The sequence below is a fragment of the Peromyscus californicus genome, unplaced genomic scaffold, assembly GCF_007827085.1.
Source record: "Peromyscus californicus insignis strain IS unplaced genomic scaffold, ASM782708v3 Scaffold_3__1_contigs__length_106647218, whole genome shotgun sequence".
Lineage (NCBI taxonomy): Eukaryota > Metazoa > Chordata > Mammalia > Rodentia > Cricetidae > Peromyscus > Peromyscus californicus.
The window spans coordinates 16158485-16178826 of record NW_026294551.1 but is presented as its reverse complement, the minus strand read 5'-3'; the positions used below and the strand labels follow the sequence as shown (position 1 = coordinate 16178826).

The 20342-nt window shown below is 45.1% G+C and overlaps 1 protein-coding gene, 1 long non-coding RNA gene and 2 other non-coding genes across 4 annotated transcripts in view; 3 read left to right on the top strand and 1 right to left on the bottom strand.

The window, feature by feature from the left end:
• Window positions 1-6538, bottom strand: part of Ern1 (endoplasmic reticulum to nucleus signaling 1) — a 103261-nt gene extending 96723 nt beyond the window's left edge. Inside the window, exon 1 of the mRNA XM_052756995.1 lies at window positions 6259-6538. Within this exon, the coding sequence (XP_052612955.1) occupies window positions 6259-6318 (60 nt within the window). The 5' untranslated portion in view covers window positions 6319-6538. The remainder of the gene's footprint in view (window positions 1-6258) is intronic.
• Window positions 6539-17904: 11366 nt separating this feature from the next.
• LOC128121257 (uncharacterized) lies at window positions 17905-19443 on the top strand. Its single transcript, XR_008222131.1, has 2 exons — window positions 17905-19161; window positions 19363-19443. It is a non-coding gene; the product is annotated as an uncharacterized LOC128121257 (long non-coding RNA).
• Window positions 19220-19289, top strand: LOC128123557 (small nucleolar RNA SNORD104). Its single transcript, XR_008222732.1, has one exon. It is a non-coding gene; the product is annotated as a small nucleolar RNA SNORD104 (small nucleolar RNA).
• Window positions 19444-19473: 30 nt separating the features above from the next.
• Window positions 19474-19605, top strand: LOC128123581 (small nucleolar RNA SNORA76). Its single transcript, XR_008222754.1, has one exon. It is a non-coding gene; the product is annotated as a small nucleolar RNA SNORA76 (small nucleolar RNA).
• Window positions 19606-20342: the final 737 nt, after the last annotated feature.

Genomic DNA, 20342 nt, shown 5'->3' with positions numbered 1-20342 from the left:
TTGTTTTAAAGTTACTTAATAATAAATAATTAAACTACATGATTGAAAAGTTATAAATGATATAACCAAAATGCTAAAAAGGGGGGCAGATTTGTATAACATATAAGTTGATCCTGATGAAGTAATTAATTTGAAAGAGACACATTCTTTTTGATAAATAGGTTCAGGTATGTTCGTAGGGAAAGGAAAATAAAGCAAAATAAAACCAAAACAAAGCCGGGCGGTGGTGGCGCACGCCTTTAATCCCAGCACTCGGGAGGCAGAGCCAGGTGGATCTCTGTGAGTTCGAGGCCAGCCTGGGCTACCAAGTGAGTTCCAGAAAAGGCGCAAAGCTACACAAAGAAACCCTGTCTCGAAAAACCAAAAAAAAAAAAAAAACCCAAAACAAAACAACCCAAAGTAATAACTTTATTGTGCGTTGGCATTTCAATCTCCCTAAAAAAACAGCTCCATGGACATGCCATGAAAAGAACTGGAGCCTCCAGAAGGACAACTGATGCATCCATTACCTCTTGATTTATGAACAGTCTTTAGGCAAAACTTTAAATGGTCTCCTAACCAAATACAAAGACTCTTATCTGCAGGAGACAGGCTACCATCAAAACTAAAGTCACAGGATTACCCTGAGGAATTGCAGAGCGCTCGTGGGGGCTGCATCTGCTAGAAAGCTGATCTGAAACCACTGCGGAGCAGAGGAAGCTGCAAAGGCGCTATTTAAAAGGCCAGCATAAAGCATCTTCTCAGCAACGCTTAGTTACATAGGGGTCATCGAGACTGCCAAAGTTATTTTCATCCTGAAAACATAAGCCAAACATTTTTCATTCAACTTAAAGAAAACAGCTTATTCTAAAATGGCTGTCTTATCAATCTAAAGTTTGTTTTATGCTTTAAAACACATCCAATAGTTGAAGAAATGGCTCAGTAGTTAAGAGCACTGGCTGCTCTCCCAGAAGACCTGGGTTTGATTCCCTGCACTCACATGGCCGCTCACAACTGTCTGTAACTCTAGTTCCAGGAAGACCTAATATGGCCTATGTAGGCATGCGGCACATACATGGTACATAGACATCTATGTAGGTAAAATATGTATACATATAAAATAAAAATAATAAAATCAACAAAACAAACATCCAGCGGTGCTTGAGGTTCAGAAGAGAACTGTAAATTTACACATATAATCACAAATTTCAGTGCTAGGAACTATTCCCAGCAAATAATTAAGCAACTACGATACATGCAAGAGTTTAGCAATGAGGTGGTTCATCACATTATTCATTTTTTATAATAATCAAAATTAAAAACACTCTCATTATCTAAATGGCGAAATTACGGTACATCCATTCAGAAATACTATGTAGACAGTAAGATGTTATAGAATTAAATTTACTGATAAGAAATATCTCTATGTTTCAGTCTGGGGAAGAAAAACGTTATCTATGTAAATTTGTGCACAGAAAAAATGTCAGAAAGAATATCAAGATATTAGATGAATCACCAGGGAAATGTATATCAAAACCACAATGAATTACCACCCATACCCACTAGAAAACTGTGAGAAAAGACAGCAAGTGCCCCCATGTACATTGCCGGTGAGAATGTAAACTAGTGAGGCTGACTTTAGGAAAATCTGGCCATTCATCAAAGGTTAAATATGCAGTTATCACATGATCCAGCAATTCTACACAAGAAAACGAGCGCCTAGGTGTTCTTAGCGGCATCCAGAGGAGGCCAAAAGTAAAAGTAACCCACGTGACCACCCCCACTGCTAGGATGTGGTGTGTCTACAAATTGAAATATCATTCTGCAGCTAAAAGGAATGAAGTACTGTTATGTTCTATATAAGTGAAAAATCAGAATGATGGATCAAAGAAGCTAGCTATAAGACACAAGTATGAATTACATGATTCCATTCGTACGAAATGTGCAAAACGAGCAAATGTATTGAGCTAGAAAGTAGGTTAGTATTACCAGAGGACAGGAGGTTGAGGTGAGAAAAGGGAGTAACAGCCAATGAGTATGGAGTTTCCTTTAGTGACAAAGAAAATGTTGTAAAATTACTTGTGGAAATGGTTGTACAATTCTATCAACACACTAAAAACTACTGTATTAGACTTTTTAATGAGTGAACTATCACTCCACAAAGCTATTGAAAATGTTAATGGAGGTGATGTTTGATTTGTAGTGATTATCCAGGGGTTTTAATTTCATCTTGTTCTGTTTAATGCAGGCTTATCTACCCTTTCTACCTTTTCTTCAGTAAAGATGATTATTTTGAGGTTTTTTTTAAATTTGCCATGTTATCATACAGAAAATAGCACACTGGTGCACGTTCACACCCCTGAATAAAGGGCAATACTCCTTTCCTTGTAAGACTGGGAAAATGGAAACAACCCCACAAGTCCAGCAAGGCAACTGCTAGGCAACCATGGCTCACTGCTCTTCCAACCCAATCAACCAGGACCCTGTTCCCCAACCTGTGAATGGACACAAACGCTCGAATACTTTTTACATGAATGATGGTTAAAATTTTAATACGAAATGCAAGTAATGGCCTTCTGATTATTTGTTTTTAATTTCTTCTCCCCATAAGGTAGAGCGCACTCATCCGCCTATCTCCACAACAGGTCACTCTGAGGCAGGCAAGTCTGTGGAATATGGTAAAGCTAAAGCCACAGCACAATCTTCCGCATCCGGGAGACATAGCCAACCAACACCCTTATTATTCACAGAGTATGATTCACCATCCTTATATTTTAAGTCAGCATCACTCTCAAATCATCTGGCTAGGTGACAGGCTCCAAATTATTTGAAAATAATATGAACTGAATCCATTAAAATGACATTAGGTGTTTCTCTTCTGTATCATTTCTATGGAGGAAATATTTGATTATAAAACACACAACATATTAAAATTACAGATGATTTTAGATTTCAAAAGCAAGGAGAATTTCAATGAAAATTAAATAGACATTCAGTGATTCTTCAACCTGAAAATGGTGTAGAAAACCTGAAGTAAGCAAGTAACTATCTCTCCTAGATCCATGAAGGTGGAACTATGCCACCAGACAGCGTGAAGAAACTTTTGTGTCTCACTGATTCCTAGTCAGGATCTTGCTCTATCTTTGAACTTAAAAAAAAAAATTATTTTTATTATAGACATGTATATAAATGTTTGCCAACATGTATGTATATGTGAACTACACACATGCCTGCAGAGGTTAGAAGAGGATGCTGAATCCCATAAAACTGGAATTACAGACTGTCCTTAGCTTCCATGTAGGTGCTGGGAATCAAACCCAGGTCCTCTGTAAGAGCAGTAAATTCTGTTTTTCTTTCTTTTTTAAAATAATTTATTTTTATTTTATGTACATTGGTGTTTACCTGCATGCATGTCTGTCTGTGTGAGGGTGTTGGATCCTCTGGAACTGGAGTTACAATTGTGAGCTGCCATATGAGTGCTGGCAATTGAACCTGGGTCCTCTGAAGAGCAGCCAGTGCTCTTAACTGCTGGCGTGAGCCATCTCTCCAGCCCATAAATGTTTTTTCTTTAGAGAAAGTCTCACATACAGTTTCTCTACTGTTCTGAAACACTATCTTGCTGAAGAAAGCTGAGTGGGCAGCTGAATTAATGAAACATACATGTGCGCACAACTACAGTTTAAGTTCACGATCAACTATCCTGATAACATCAGCAATGAAGCATCTACTCATAGCCACGAATAAACAGCTCCATGTCTCCTCCTAGGGTAACTCATGCAGGTGATGGCCATCACAGGAAATGATAAACAAGGCCATTTCTGGTTGAGATTTCTCTCTCAGAGGCACACTGTGTTTCTTACACATATGGTCCTTGGTTCTCAAACTTTTTTTTTTTTCTTAACCCCCATCAAACCAAATACTGACTAAATAAACTTAATGTATCTTAGCTGAGCTAATTTTTTTGGTGTCACATGGAAGCAATCTTTTGGATATAATTGAGTGAAGTGGCACCCATGTAAAAAGAGCCAACATTAGATATAAGATAAAGGTCTAGGAAGAAAGGGAAAACTCTAGAATGTGACTAAGCACATTCTGGATTGGCAAAGGCAGCCTCCAGGACTTACTAATAAGGATGTTACTGCATTTTGGATCTTGTAGCCTAGCCTCTCAACCAATAATGAGTCAGTGTCTGGCTCAGGAAAAAACACACTCTGAAAGAAAATCACAGCATTGCCTCCAATGTACCAGCTACTTCATCAGTCAAAACAAAACACCACACACACACACACACACACACAAATCCCTGCCAAGGCATAGTACTACACTTAAAATGATGCAGAGTAAAAGGTACTCTGGGTAGGGAGATAAAGAGAACACACATTCACTATCTATTATGTGCAAGGTACCTTCCTTCCCAAGCACTGGCTGTCCCCATTTCACACATCAGGAAACGAAGTCACTAAAAAGAAAAATAACTTGCCTGAGGATACAGCTAGCAAGTTATCAGTTAGAACTCAGGTCTGTCTGACTTAACAGCTGCTGTATTCTGCCCTAAGTCATTGCTGCCTACTCTAAGTACAAATTCTGCTCTAACTTCAAATTTTAAAATTCTAATTCTTACAACGTTTGGAGTTGAAATCTTTTATTAGAAGAAAATTCTGAAAGTGAAAATCTGACCTTTCATCTTAAAAAGTTACAGTAAAGCCACCTTTGATAAGGGTCTAGAATCTTTTCCATGACAAGTTCGGATTTCTAGGCACAACTTGAAAATACTGACATGCCCTAAAACTAAAGCTAAATAGTTATTTTTGGCTCCTTACCCTATGTTGCTGGATGACAAAAACACTAGAATCTAGCGAAGGAAGAGTCAATGCAAAGCTGTGGGGAAGGAAACCATATACACCTCGGCTGTGAAAATATGAATTGATCGATTTCCACATCAAACAGTCAGTCACTGTGTTTATACTCTCTATTTGTGAGCAGATACCAGGCAGCAATCAATCAACCCAAGGTGAAGTGTTCAAGTTCAAAACCTGGTTCTAGTTGTGAAAAGTAGATCTTTTCTTTTTAATTAGGAGAGAAAAAACAAAACAAACCCTCCTCCCCCAAAACACCTTGTGTATGTCATTACGAAAACGCATATAAATTTTCCTTTGGGGTAAAAAAAAAAAACCTTGAATTTGAAAAAGTCAACCTTCTTTAACACTTCAGTAGTTTCTAAATTCTAATTTCTTGTTACTCCGGGAGCACAATTATTTACCTACAAGGCCTAAGAGTTCAAAGAGTTCAAGCCAGAGTTAACAAGGCGGCTGGCCCGCGGGTCTCCACACATCAGTCCTCCACTGGGACACCTGGTACATGATAAGCCCTATTAAAGGGAACACGGTACCTTCAAAGAGGTCATTAAATAAACAGGACCAGTACAAATGTGCCATGCCTACATCCTGAAGAGTGCGTTTTTCTTTTTAAAAAAAATTTAAGCCCTCAGTTCTTCCAACTAGAAGATGAAAATAACCATGTCCGCCCACAAAATGTCCTCTTTAGCCAAAGTGTTCAAACCCTACATGGATAAAGAGTCAAATAAATATAAACTGGGACCATTCTTCCCCAGAAAACAAGATGGGACGTTTCTGACAGCCCCACACGTGAGACAGCCTTAAGTTTTGAAGTGACTTCAACTCTGGCCCACTCATCGGGTCTTTAAAAGGGTCCAATGCCCACGGCTCACTAGCAAACCAAAGTACTGGCAGGAAGCCCCCTGCCTCCGAATACAAAGAAACCTTCGGGACAGGTAAGCAGAACCCAGCGGCTGGGTAAAAGACGCCGTACCCAATTCCCAGCTGCATTCTTTTCGCAAAGTCGCATTTTTAAAAACTTTCGAGCAAAGATTCCCAACTCCAGTCACCACCCGCTTCGCCCGGCTTCGGGTGTCCTTCCGCGGCCGCGGCGGCCGAGCCGGCGCCCACCTGTGGAGACGGCGGGGCAGGTGGGCAGCGCGCCCGGGGCTCGGGCCTTCGGGAGACAGCTCCGATCGCGCGCGTCCCGGGCCCTGGAGCCGCTGCCCGCCTGGGCCGCGCCGGCCGCGGAGGCGCCTCGGGAGGAGGACGCTTGTGAATGACCGCCAAGCCTCCCGCTGCCGCCTCGGCGGCGGCGCCCGGCCTCCCGCCGCTGTCGCTGCCGCCGCCTCGGCCCGGCTCGGACGCCAGCCACGGCGGCCGCGCCACTCTCCTCCGGCCACCAGCCCGCCCGTCCCCGCGCTGCACTCCCCTGGTCACTCACCCCGGGGCCGGGCGGCGGTAGCAGCAGCGCCAGCAGGAGCAACAGCCACCGGGCCGGCATGGCGGGGACGCGGCCCTGGCTCCGGGCTTCACCGGCCGATACTGGGGACGGAGTGGACAGAGGGCTGGGCGGGGGTGCCGCGGCGACAGCGCGGCACCGGCGGAGGATCGGTGGACACGGAGCTGACTGGGCGGCGGCGACACCCCCATTCCCGGCCCTATAAGTGCCTTGTGCCGCGGCTTCTTCCGGTCGGGGCGGGCTAAAGGGCGGCCCGGAGGGCGGAGCCTGTAGAAGGCGGGGTCACTGTCTGGATGGGGAGGAGCCTACGCTGGTTTGGGGGCGTGGTCATCGTGAGAGGGCGGGCTAGACCGAGGCCAAGGCCGGGCTAGCTTGGGGCTGCCTTCTGCCCTTGGGTGCTCGAGGCCGAGACGAACTCTGGGCTTTCGGTATTTGTTGGCGCTGTGCTTTCGGAGAGATAAACTTGTCCGCAGGCCAAGGAAAAATGACATCTGCCACCCCACCGGAGGCCCCACTCGCCTGACGAAGGACCCGCGGCGTGAGGCTTGCTCTGGAAGAAGAGGATGCCCAACAACTCTCAGTCTCCCTGCTGCCAGCAACCACTTACTAGGGTTGCCTAGGCGACCTCTGGAGCAAGGGTTTCAGCGGCTGGCGGCCCTGAGCTGCCGCCTCAGAGTTCACTGCGGAGGGTCCTCCAGCTGTGCCTCATCCAGTCCTAAGGCCCCTTTCTTGCCTTGCCCTCAGGAATTCCCCCAATTCATGTCCCGCAGCCATCCGTTCCCCCACGGTATGAACCGCAGCCAAGTCATTCACCAAAAATTATAAGAAGGAAATCATGTGGCTCCTTGTGCATGTGTGTTTACGTGACCTTTGTAGATGTGGCCTGGGGAAGCTTGAGATGACATGTGTCACAACTCTTTGGAGGGTGTGGGTGGGCTGAGGACTCCAAGGTCTATTTAAGGTTTGTGGGTTATTAACCAGAATTAACGAGACCAACAAGTTGTTTCGTCACTGGGTCCCAAGCTGCCCTCCACTGAGCTGGAAGAGGGAGGGGAGAGCTTGCTTATAATAAGAAAAACTAACATTTGGAGCACAAGGAAAAAGTAGATTACTTATTATTCTAGTAGAAAAAAGGAGTTGCTGGGGGTGTACCTCAGTTGGCAGTCTTGTGTAGCATACATGAGGCCCTGGGTTCCATCTCCAGCCCTCTAAAAACTGGGTGTGTTGACCTAGACCTGTAATCCCAGCACTCTGGAAGAGGATTGGAAGTTCAAAATAATCCTTGGCTCTCTAGTGAAGACCAGCCTGGGCTACATGGGGCCACGAAGGGAGGGAAACAGGGACAAATTCTCTCATTTTTTTTCCTGTCTTGCTGCTTTGACAGCACGTGGTAAATTTCAGGTTTTTTGAGGAAAAATGTAATCTTAGAAAAAAAAAAACAGCAAAGTAGTGTATGTGTGTTGTTTATGGGGGGTGCTAAGTGTTCAGTCTGTGTGTGCTTTGGGTCAACTCTATCCAACTATAACAGAACTGTCCCTAGGAAAACCAAATCCTGTGGTAAGAGTTCCTAGTCTCACCTCCACCCCCCACCTGGGGCAATTCCCATCATACTGCAGAATGCAGAAAGCTTGAGAGGGGGAATCCTGGCCATTCTGAAAGCAGCAGACACAATTTGAAGTGTTACCCACAGGTCTCACTGCAAATAAGTTTGGGGTTTGGGATTGGCAGAGAGTATAGGGGGCTAGAAGTTCCAACCCTCCTGAGCATGGTGGTCCAGGTGGCCACGGAGCACCCAGAGCCCTGAATTGGGGAGGAACACTTCAATGACTGATGACATGTCCAGACTGCAAGCTGACAACAGGATCTGTAAGACCATGTGCTTGAGGTTTCAAATAAAGGAGCTTGGAGCCAATGAGAATGGTTCACACTCAGCAGATAAAAATGTACAAGCCTGGCAAGCTGAGTTCAGTGACCCATAACTACTAGGGAAATGAGAAATGGCCCTTCTGGAAGTTGTCTTCTGACCTCTACGTGCACACTGTGGCACATTCGAACCCACACTCATACTCACACATCACACAGTAATAAACCTTTTTTTAAGTTTTGTTTTTTTTTAAGCTTGATTGAAAAAAAAAATACTGCTTTGGGGCTAGAAAAATGGTTTAGCAGTTAAGCACAGTACTGCTTTCCCAGAGGACTCAAGTTCAAGTCCCATCACCCATATCAGACCACTCTAGGGGCATCTGACACCCCTGGCCTCTGTGGGCATCTACACTCACGTACACACAGACACACAAATAAATTTTGAAAAAACAAAAGACTGCCTTCATAGTCCTTCTCCTGTGCATTTCTTCCAACATAATAAATCTAGGGATAGAGCTGGGATGATGGAACAGAACTGTTATGCCAGCATTTAGGAGGGAGAGGTAAGAGGATTAGGAGTTCAAGGCCAACCTCAACTGTACAGTGAGTTTGAGGCCAGCCTGGGCTATGTGAAACACTACCTCAAAATACAAAGGGCTGGGGAAAGGTCCAGGAGCTAGGAGCGGAACGTGCTGTACTGGATGGAACTCTTTGACAATTCAAAATGTCACAGTGACCCTGTAAAGGTAGCAGATGGAACACAAAAAGGAAGGGTGACCTCAATCTGACTCATAAATCATCTTTAAAGATTCCGAAACAAACAGAAATCACCCAAGGACCAGGAGCAGGCAGGAATAGTCATCTCCTGTTGAGGTGACCAAATCCCTCGGCTTTGATTGCTCTGCTGCATGTTCTCTCGAAATCTCTGCACCACCGAATTGTTCTTAGGCTTAACCAGCCTACATGCTTGACTGGCAATTCAGATTGACAAGTGCTGGGGTTTTATTTATGGTGAAGTTGCCAGAATCTTGCTCCACAGTCACATGCAGCCCGAAACAACTTTTTACTTATGTTAAATCAAAAGCTGGCATCGCTGATAAATATAAAAACTGAAATATTTTAGGGCTTCTCTGAAAGAGACCTGCCCATCTAAAGTCCAGAAAATTGACAGTGAACAATCTTTCTGGAGTCTTATTAAATAATCCCCATTTTTAAAGGTCAAAATGAAATGGGTCGGCAGGTAAAGGTACTTGGCTGTCAAGCCTGACCACCAACCAGACTTCAATCCCCAGAATCCACATGGTGGGAAGAAAAAACTGACTTCCAAAAGTTGTCCTCTCACCTCCAAATGCACACTGTGGCATGCATGCCCACACACACACACACACACACACACACACACACACACACACACACACACACACACATTTGCACATAGTAGATTGAACAAAGATTGACAGAAGACTTAGGTATGTCTGGGGAGGCGAGAGGAAGTGAATTAACCAAATATTAATTTTATTTTTCTTGGAGAGTTTTTAAAAAACCTATTTCCAACTCTTTTGTGATTCCTTCCTTACTGATTCAGCATATGCAGGGCAGAGTTTAGAAATCTGTGTATTTTACACTTTGCACAGATGAATGGAGGCAGCAGTGTTAAAACGCACTGGCAGAGGATCCTTAGTGTTTATTTTAGCAAATGCTGCCCTCTAGAGGAAGAAGTTATAACTTAGATTTGCAGGAATTTTTGTTTTTTGTTTTGCTTTTTTTTTTTTTTTAGACAGGGTTTCTCTGTGTAGCCCTGGGTGTCCTAGAAATAGCTCTTTAGACCAGGCTGGACTCAAACTCACAGAGATAGACCTGCCTCTGCCACCCAAGTGCTGAAATGAAAGGCATGTGCCGCTGCCTGGCCCAAATCAATTTTTTAAAAGTGACCTCCAAGCTGTTGTCTCAACAGTCTTGAATTTACAGTACTTGTGGGGTAGCAATGGGTTAAATAAAATGATGTAACAATCAAAAGATGTGCCTCCTTCCTATTGTGGGGTTTAAATAAAATTAAAAGCTGCTGTTGCTGGGTGTGGCTTGGTCTAGTGGCTCTTCTTCTAAGATAACAGGATTGAAAAAGCAGTGCTGATTGTTCTAAGCACTGTTATTTACAGATTGATATCCAGTATCCAATCCTGTCACTGCTGTTTGTACTTTCTTAGATTGCAAAAGCTTGCTCTCACTCCTGCTCATTCCTTCCCACTTTCTCAGGCCACCCCCCTTTCTTCTGTGCTGGGGATCAATCCCTAAGAGTATGCCAGGCAAATACTCTACCACTGAGCTACCTGCTGGGCACAGGAGTGCTAAGTCTCATCAATGCTGCTTCTTATCGTTTGCTGTTATTTGGAAATGTGCACACACCTGCCTGTAGGGTCATCTTGTGCAACAGTTCTATCAGTTAGGTATTAAGTAGAAGCATTTTATTGAGGATACAATAAGCCTAGGCATGGTGGCACATGCCTGTAATCCCATCATTTGTATGGCTGAGGCAGGGGCACTGCTGAGAGTTTGAGGCCAACCTTGACTACATAGATAAATTCAAGGTCAGCCTGGGCCACAGAGCAAAACTGTCTCAAAGACAAGCAAATACCAGAAGATACACTAAAACTTAGAAAGGCCAACAGCCCAGTAAGTAATACAACTAGAAAAAAGGCAGAACCTAGTTAGGACCCACGGATCAGCAAGGGTTGGTGGCTCATACCCTCGGAGGGTGAGACAGGAGGATCAGGATTCCAGCTATCCTCAAGCACATTACAAGTTAAGAGGCCACTTTGGGCCATATGAAATGCTACTTCAAAAGCAACCAACCAAATTGGGAATAGTGACCTAGGCCTTTAATACCAGCACTCAAGAGCAGAAGCAAGAGGATCTCTGTGAGTTCAAAGCCAGTGTGGTCTACAGAGTGAGTTCTAGAACAGACAGAGCTACATCATGAGATCTGTCTAAAAAAAAAAATCAAAAAATATAACAAGAATTAACCAAACAAAGAAAACCTAAAATCAAACAAGAACTCAGATATTTACTTAACTTCAGAGCTGTTATGATGATGGAAGCTATGCCCAGTTCCACTCGTACCTAGTTGCTATTCTTTTTGTTGTTTTGTTTGTTTTTTTGAGACAGGGTTTCTCTGTGTAACAGTCCTAGCTGTCCTGGAACTAGCTCTGTAGACCAGGCTGGCCTCAAACCCACAGAGATCTGCCTGCCTCTGACTCCCGAGTGCTGAGCTTAAAGGTATGCACCACCACTGCCCAGCCTTGTTTTTTTAGTTGTATTTATTTATGAGGAGGTGTGCATGCCTCTTGTGGATGGCAGATGATAACTGGCATGAGTCAGTTCCCTCCTTCTGCCTTGTGGGTTTTGGGGACTGAACTCAGGTCACCAGACTTGGCAGCAAGCACCTTTACCTGATGAACCACCTCACTGGCTGCTATTCGTGCCCCATGCCCATAGTCTTATGACAATGTCCTATTATGTGTGCTATAACTGTAGTTAGAAGACAGGTGGCCCAAGCTGGCAGTTCCTGGAATATCAACCATATTCCCTCTATATTTGGGAAGATTGCCTTCAGAAGCCCATACATCTAAAGACACCAAAATCCCATTCAAATCCCTTCTATATTAATAAAATGGCATCACATTTGCATGAGCTATGCATAGCCTCCTGATATCCTCCTCTATACTTTAAGACCTAAGTTATCCCTATGTAACCTGTGATATCTATTGCACAGTATGGGGCATTGTTTGGGAAAACCATGAAAAAATAGCCTGTATATGTTCAACACCGGTGAATTTTTAAAAAACCCAAATAATTCTGATCCGTGGTTGTGGAACCACAGATGTGGAACCCACTGATACCGAAAGCAACCTGCACTAAGAGCAGATACAAGTTTGCACAAACAAGTGGGGACTATAAGCTTTGTCTGAAACTGTAGTCCAAGTCTGCCCATCTCCTCTTGGAGTTATGCAAAAGATTGTAAAAAGATAGCAGCCAGCTGGCTGGGGATGTCAGCCGAGCCCAGCTTCCTCTAGGGGGGTAGCTTAGGCTCATCCTAACTGGTTATTTGCTCACTTGCTTCTGAGCTGTTGTGTTCACACCCGTTTGTGCCAAGGCTATGATGCCATGGCACAGAACTATACCCGTATTAGTAGCCTCGGGTCCAACACAGTGCCAGGATGGAGTGACCATCCTCCCAAACATCTCCATTTCCTCACTGCCCAGTCCTCCTAATCCCCCGATATCTCGCCTAATTCTGTAGAACGTTTTGGAAACTTCCCTTGGATAGCTCATAAACATCCTTCCTCTAGTAAAATCTCTGCAGAGGTCTGCTTTCATACTGTTTTCCTGTGGGCCACTGTTTCGTTCCAGGCTGTTTAAAAGGGTTTGAACATTTCTTCTCAGATATGGCCATTTCCTGGCTTCTTCCAGACCTCCTGGCTATTTTCCTTCCTTTGAGACTTCGGGCACCCACACACCTAAACACATATACACACACCACTCACCCCCTACCCACGGTATTCCCTCCCCGTTACAGACATACCACATAGTAAAATAATAAATCTTATGAAAAAGACCTAAACCTTAGCTGATTGTTATTGTTTTAGAGTCTCTAGCTGGAGCTGGCCTCAGATTCCGTACGTGGCAAAGGACGCTCTTGAACGTCTCTTCCTCCTGTTTCCACCTCCTGAGTGCTGGGATGACAGGCTTGCATTACCTCAGCACGTTTATGCAGTGTTGGGAGTGAAACCCAGGACTTCCTTTCATTCATAATTTCCCCAGAATGGAGCAGTCCAAATGTTCACCACCCACGGTAAACAAAAGCTGGTACAGGGCTGAGGAGGGGACTCAATGGGTAAAGCACTGGCTGCTCACATTCGAGGACCCGAGTTCAGATCCCCAGAGCCCACGTAAAGCTAGCCACGATGTTACACATCTGTAATTGATGCTCCTGTGTCAAGATGGGAGGCTGAGGCAAGACAATCCTCACAAGCCCATGGCCAGCTAGCCCGTCATACAAAGCAGCAAATGAGAGGCCTTGTCTCAAACAAGATGGAAGATAAGGGATGACACCTGAGGTTGCTCTCTCATCTGTGTGCCACGGCATGCGTTTTTACAAATGTCGTCTCTCTCCCTGTCTGTACCACCCCCTCACACACACACACAAAAAAAAAACAACAAAAAAAGTGGTTTATCCACTTCAGGGAATACTATTTGGCAATCAAGATGGATGAAATACTAACATAAAGTACAAGATTGTAATCTTGAAAATGTTAAGTAAAGCCAGGTGGTGGTGGTGGTGGAGGAGGAGGAGGAGGAGGAGGAGGAGGAGGAGGAGGAGGAGGAGGCGGCAGCGGCGGCGGCGCACGCCTTTAATCCCAGAACTCGGGAGGCAGAGGCAGGCGAATATCTGTGAGTTCGAGGCCAGCCTGGTCTACAAAATGAGTTCCAGGAAAGGCACAAAACTACACAGAGAAACCCTGTCTCGAAAAACCAAAAAAAAGAAAGAAAGAAAAGAAAAGGTAAAGTAAAAGAAGCCAGTCATAAAGGTTCACGTTCTTACCATCCTGTCCACACAGAGGACTCAAGCAGATGAAGACATAAGGTAGGCAAGTGGATGCTTAGGGCTGGAGGAGAGGATGAGGAAGTTGAGACATAATGATCAGGGCAGAGGGTTTCTTTCTGGGCTAATGAAGACATTCTAAAGTTAATAATGGTAATGATACCCAACTTCGTTCATATAGTAAAGCCACTGGATTATTCTAAATGGGTAGGTTGTAGCTGTTTTTCAGTAAAGCTACTAAAATATGTAAATGGTCTACATATACCAGCTAAAAGGCCGACGTGGGGGTTGGAGAAATGGCTTGATGGTTAAGAGAAACGATGGCTCTTCCAGAGGACCTGGGTTCAATTCCCAGCACCCACTTAGAAACTTACAACTGTTTGTAACTCCAGTTCCAGGGGATCCAACACCTTCTTCTGGCCTCTGTAGGCACCGCAGACAGGTGGTGCACCAGACATACATGTAGGCCAAACCACCACACGCATAAAATAAAATTTATCTTCTTTTTTTTTTTTAAGGCAGACATGTAAACTAAAACAAACAAAAAACTCTCAAAACTTCAAGACTCAATTATATTTACAGGTATTAAAATTCAAACATAAGTATGTAGGAGGCTAAAAGTCAAAAGACAGAGAAAGACAGGACCTAAAAAAAATTCCCGAAGGACAGCAGTCCAGGCGTGGCAGCACACACCTGCAATCCCAGCCCTGGAGCGGCTAACGTAGGAGGTCAACATGGGCTACACAGTGAGTTCAAGACTGGCCTGCGCTACATAACAAAGGCTGGGGGCGGGGGGGGGGGGGGGGGGGGGGGGGGGGGACTAGGAAGGTTATGCTGGTATCAGATGAGCTAGCTTTGAATTAACACGGACACTTCACAATGGTGAAAGAACCCACTCATGAATAAAACGTAACAATCCTAAATGTGTAAATACCTTAAGTTGAACTTGAAAACAAAGCCAAGGTAGACACAACCGATGGGCAACAATGAAACTAGATTTCAACATTCTCTAGTTTGCTGATAGACGAGAACCCAGAGGGAGAAGACAGGGTTTTTCAGCCTCTGCACTATCGACATTTTGGGGCCAGGTTTATTTTAAATTGTACTTTCTTTTTAATTGGTCAGATAATCCTGGGACTGCAGCAGAAGCAGTCCTGTGCACTGTAGATGTTCAGTGGTCCCTCTGGTCTTCACCTATATTCATTTCCTAGGGATGCTACAAGAAGTGCGCAAAACCAGATGTTTTACAATAATAGCAAGATGCCTCAGTGGGTAGAGGTGCTTGACACACAAGCCTGAGCACCTCAGTTTGATCCCTGGAACCCGTATCTTTTAGTTTCTGTTCTGTTGCTGTGAAGAGACACCATGACCAAGGCAACTCTTAGAAAATAAAGCATTTAATTGGAGTTTGCTTACAGTTTTAGAGGATTAGTAGTTCAAGACCATCATGGCAGGAAGCAGACAGGCATGGCCCTGGAGCAGTAGCTAAGCAGCTAAGAGATTTATATCCTGATCCACAGATGAAAGGGAGAGTGAGGAGGACACAGAAAGCGGGAGGGAGGAGAGAGGGAGGGAGGAGAGAGGGAGGGAGGGAGAAAAAGAATGCCCAGTTTAGCCTTTTGAAACCTCAAAGTCCCATGTGTCCCCCACCTCCCCACAACACACCTCTTCCAAAAAGGCCACACCTCCTAAACCTTTCCAAACAGTTCCATTAACTGTGGACCAAGCATTCAAACATATGAACCTATGGGGGCCATTCTCACTCAAACCACCACATCTTATAAAGGGACAAGGAGAGAGCTGACTCCACAAAGGTCTCCTCTGATTTACACACACACTCTATGCCATGGGCACCGCCCCCACACACACACACACAATCAGACCACCACACACATGCAAACACACATATACACAAACAGTAATACAAATAAGATAAAATTACAAAATAAAATAGAGAGCTGGATATAGTGAAACACACCTTTAATCTCAGCACTTGGGAGTTTGGCTTCATAAAGAATTTGAGACCAATCAAAAAAACAATAGCCATTTCTTTCATAGTTACGCAGGCCAGAAGTCTGAAACAAAAGGGCCAGTAATACCAGGCTCCCTCTGAATCCTCTCGGGGAAGACTGTCTTCTGCTTCTTCCAGCTTCTGAACACCCGTTATCCCTTGGCTTGTAGGAATACCTCTCCAGCATCCTTTGTCCTTAAATGGCTATCTTCTTCCTGTGCGTCTCTAGGTCTGAGTTCCTCTCTTCTTACCAGGAGTGTCACACCACATTAGGGGCCATTCTAATTTAACTTATGACATCGATAAAGACCCTGAAGTTACGACATTTCTCTCTGGAGGACACAACTCAGCCCACACCACAATCCCACAGGTGTCAGTGACAGCCTTCCTCTTTGTAAAAAGCCAAACTACCTCCAGACACTGCCAAATGACCCATAAGTGGCAACACTGCCCCACTGCTGGAGATTCACTCCTGTTGGAGATGTGAATAACACCAGCAGTGCCTTGGTCGACAAGCTACTTGTGGAACATTACCCTCAACAGCAACAAATACACAAACACACAAAAACAGACCAAGTGCTGGACAATTAAATAAGTCTGGAAAATGACAGCTGACCTCCTAGAGGGTAGTTCTAAATCCCTGTGTCCTGGTATCCACCTCCGTGTGTGGGCCCCTTCCACTTTGCACCAGGGTTGGTTCAAGTGATCAGTAAATTGTGGAAAGTGATGGCATGCCCCTTCCAAGGCTGGCCATTTTGCAGCTCTCATTCTTCCTTCCCTCTGTCCATCTCCCAGCCATCTTACTCCAAGGGAAGCAGCAGGCCAGCTTCATGCTACAAGCAGTGCCAGAGAGACCTATGCAGTAAGGAACTGAAGCTGACTGCCCAGAGCAGAGTGAGGCTGGAGTGGATAACCCGATCCTAACAAGCCTTCAGAGGAAGGTGGCCATCTGATGGAAACTTCACAAAGGATCGAGAACCAGGACTACCTAACCAAGGCCCTCCAGGTTTCTTTTTTTCTTTTTTTTTATTTTTATTTTTTATTTTTCGAGACAGGGTTTCTCTGTGTAGCTTTGCGCCTTTCCTGGAACTCGCTTTGAAGACCAGGCTGGCCTCGAACTCACAGAGATTCGCCTGGCTCTGCCTCCCGAGTGCTGGGATTAAAGGCGTGCGCCACCACTGCCCGGCCCCTCCAGGTTTCTTATCTGTAGATGCAAATTTGTGTAATAGCCAAATGCCCACTGTAAGTCACTGCTGTGCCCACCTACACCACTGGGAAGGCTAGAAGAGAGCATCATATCCTCTGGAAGTGGAGTTACAGGCAGTTGCCAGCTGTTGACACGGGTGCTGGGAACTCAACTCAACTCACGTATAACCACTGGGCATCTCTCCAGCCCCTAACTTTTTATGAGGCAGGCTCTCATGTAGCCCAGCCTGGCCTTGAACTCCATAAGTAACTTAGACTGATCTTAAATTTCTGATCCTCCCACCTCCATCATCCAAGTGTTGGTTTTGTGGATGTGTACCACTTTACCCAGTTAATAACATGCTTCTAAATAGCCAATGAGTAAAAGAGAAAAATTGCAACGAAAACTGGAAAATATCTTGAGCCAAATATTAATGAAAACAAAATATAATCTGTGGGATGCCTCTAAAGCAATCCTTAGTGTGAAAAGTATAGTTTTTAGTGGGTTGTAGAAAAAGAAGAAAGGTCTTTATTAATTTTAAGAAACTAGGCCGGCTGGGCTAGAGAGATGGCTCAGAAGTTAAGAGCACTAGCTGCTCTTCCAGAGGACCCAAGTTCTATTCCCAGCAACCCCGTGTTGGCTCACAACCATCTGTAATGGGGTCTGGTGCTCTCTTCTAGCATGCAGGCAGAACATTGTGAACATAATAAATAAATAAATAAAAACAGATAGATAGGTAGATATTTAAAAAAAAGAAAAAGAAAAAGAAAAGAAACAAGGCAGGTGTGGTGGCACACACATTTAACGCCAGCACTCGGGAGGCAGAGGCAGGTGGATCTCTGTGAGTTCGAGACCAGCCTGGTCTACAGAGTGAGTTCCGGGACAGTCAGGACTACATAGAGAAAGACTATCTTGAGAAACCAAAATAAAAACAAAAAAAAAAAAAAAAAAAAGAAAGAAAAAGGAAAAAAGAAAAAGAAACTAGAAGAGTCAGGGGGTTGGAACATACCTGTAATTGTAACTCTGGGGATAAGAAGTTCAAAAAACAAAGATAATAAAAAGCTGAGAATATCAATAAAGCCAAAAATGATAAATCTCCTTGGATGGGTGAGCACACTCCTGATTCCCAGCACTCAGGAGGCTGAGGCAAGATTATGATTCAAGACCAGTTTGGATTGTCCAAGCAAGATCTTTTCTGAAGAAAAAAAGGTTCAGGTGAGATGACTCAGCTGGCAAAGATCTCTAGAAACTTCCAAGCATCACATCTATCAAAGGACTATTGTGTTTTGTCAAGTAGCTTTTGATTGTATAGACAACATTATTAGCTTAGATTTACACATTGAAGAGCCTTGGTGTGTTCCCAGTTGGGGGTAGGGCTTTTGAATAATGTTGCTATTTACAATTACCTACGAGCTCTTATGTGCGTACAAGTCTTAATTTGTCTTGAGTAAATTTCCAGGGATTAATGGATCACATGGCAAGTGGATGTTTATAAAAAATTGTTCAACTCCTTTTCCAAAATGGCTATCCCATTCTGTACTCCCAAACATAAGTAACGGGAGCAAAGCTCTGTCGCTCTGCATCCTCACCAGCTTTGGTATCAATGACGATACACACGCTTTCAACCAAACACACAATATACGAAATAAAGATTTTTAAACTGGGCGTTTAAACCTCAAGTGCTGGGATTATGGATGAGTCATCACGTAGGGCTGTGGGAGGATAGTCAGGAACTGAGGACCAGGAAGGGTTAAATGACCCAATTCATCACAAAATCAGGATTCGTTCACAGACACCGGCTAAGCTCCTTCTACCGCCCGGGTTCTTTAGGCTCATTTTCCCACCCTCAGCCTGGCTGCTGGGACAGAATACCTCAAACACATCACGTTTTTGCTTGCGTGGGTCGGCTTACTGCTAAGGGATGCGCTAATTACAGACCCCAGAACTGAGTTGGAGGGGGAGGAAAAAAAAAAATCCGGAAGCCGCGAGCCCGCAGCTTGCAAACTGCCAGTTTCTTCCCAGCTCCATGGTTGGAGTGTGACCTTTCTACACTCTGGAGGACTCAGAAAGCAAGACCAATGAGTCGATCGCTCCTGTGCGCATGACAATAAAGCTGGGTTCCTATTGGTCAGTATCGCAAAAGCCCGCCCAATAACTTCCGGAAGCCTTCTTTAAGTTAAGGTCTCGCGACCATTTCTGTCTCTTTGCGACCGGCAGACCTCGAAGGTAGTGTGTTCTTTCCGTGGGCCGAGGGGCTGCACCTTTGTGGGTGGGCGGGCGGCCGGCAGTGATGACACTCCATACAAAGCACGCGTTAGACTGCTGATCCGGGTGATGCGAATCCGAGTCTGAGCCGACTGCCGCGGCCGCGGGGGATGGCGGCGCCGCCAACTTCCATCCCCTCCTCACTCTTCGTTTCTCTTTCAGATCTGCCCAGCGGAAGACAGCAGACAGCGTGGACCTCTCCACCCTTTCCCCAAGCCTCTGAATAAAGTGTTTGGACTCTAAGGCTGGTGTCCGTGTGTCACTGTCCCCGACGCGCTGCCTTTGAGCCCCCGGCGTCCTTCCTCGTGGCGCCGGGGGTTAAGCTGCGGCGCCATAGCAATTGCTAGCGCATAACTGGGGCCGCCTGCCCATCGCGGACGGCCCTTTTAACTGCTAGGTACAGCTCGAAACCAGCCTTGCCGCAAGGCTCTTTGGGGTTGAGACAAGGCAGTTTGCAGGCGGCTTTGGAGTAACCGTGGCCCAAGGGTGGACCTGTTGGGTGACAATTGAGATATGTCTGGCCTATCAGGATTGGACCTGGGGGTGTATAATCGTCATCTGTGGCACTTGGGTGTTGAGGCGGCTGAAATCTGGCGGGGGAGGGAGGCAAAGTAGCAGCTAGGCGAGGCCTCCTAGGGGAGTCAAGGTCAGGGGTCAGTGTTTTGACTCGCAAATATGCCAGGGGCTGGTAAAGCCAAATGGTATGCACTAGTACATCAAGAAAACTGGCGTTTGAATAACGGTGAACATCCAGTGATGCTATAGAGAATTTCTGAGACAGGGTCTCACTGTCTATTATAGCCTTGGCTGTCCTCTCCTGCCTTCGCCTTTGGGATTAAAGGTGTGTGCCACCACCGCTCTGCTACAGAATTCTTAATGCTCCCAACAGTAAGAAAACATTCTATTGAAGCTTTAGGCAAGCTAAATTGTCGGGTTAGCTTACTAGTAAACAATTAGAATTAGGGATATAGTTTAGACAACGCCGACGACTAAATACAGGGCGTTTGTCAGCCGAGGAACCCTTACACTTGGAAAGAGTGCACAGGCATTGGGAGGTCAATGCACAGAGAACTAACTGAATAATTGTGAGCCCCAGTTAGGGATCGCCACATCCCGATTCCACGGTCAGCGTGGTTCTAATA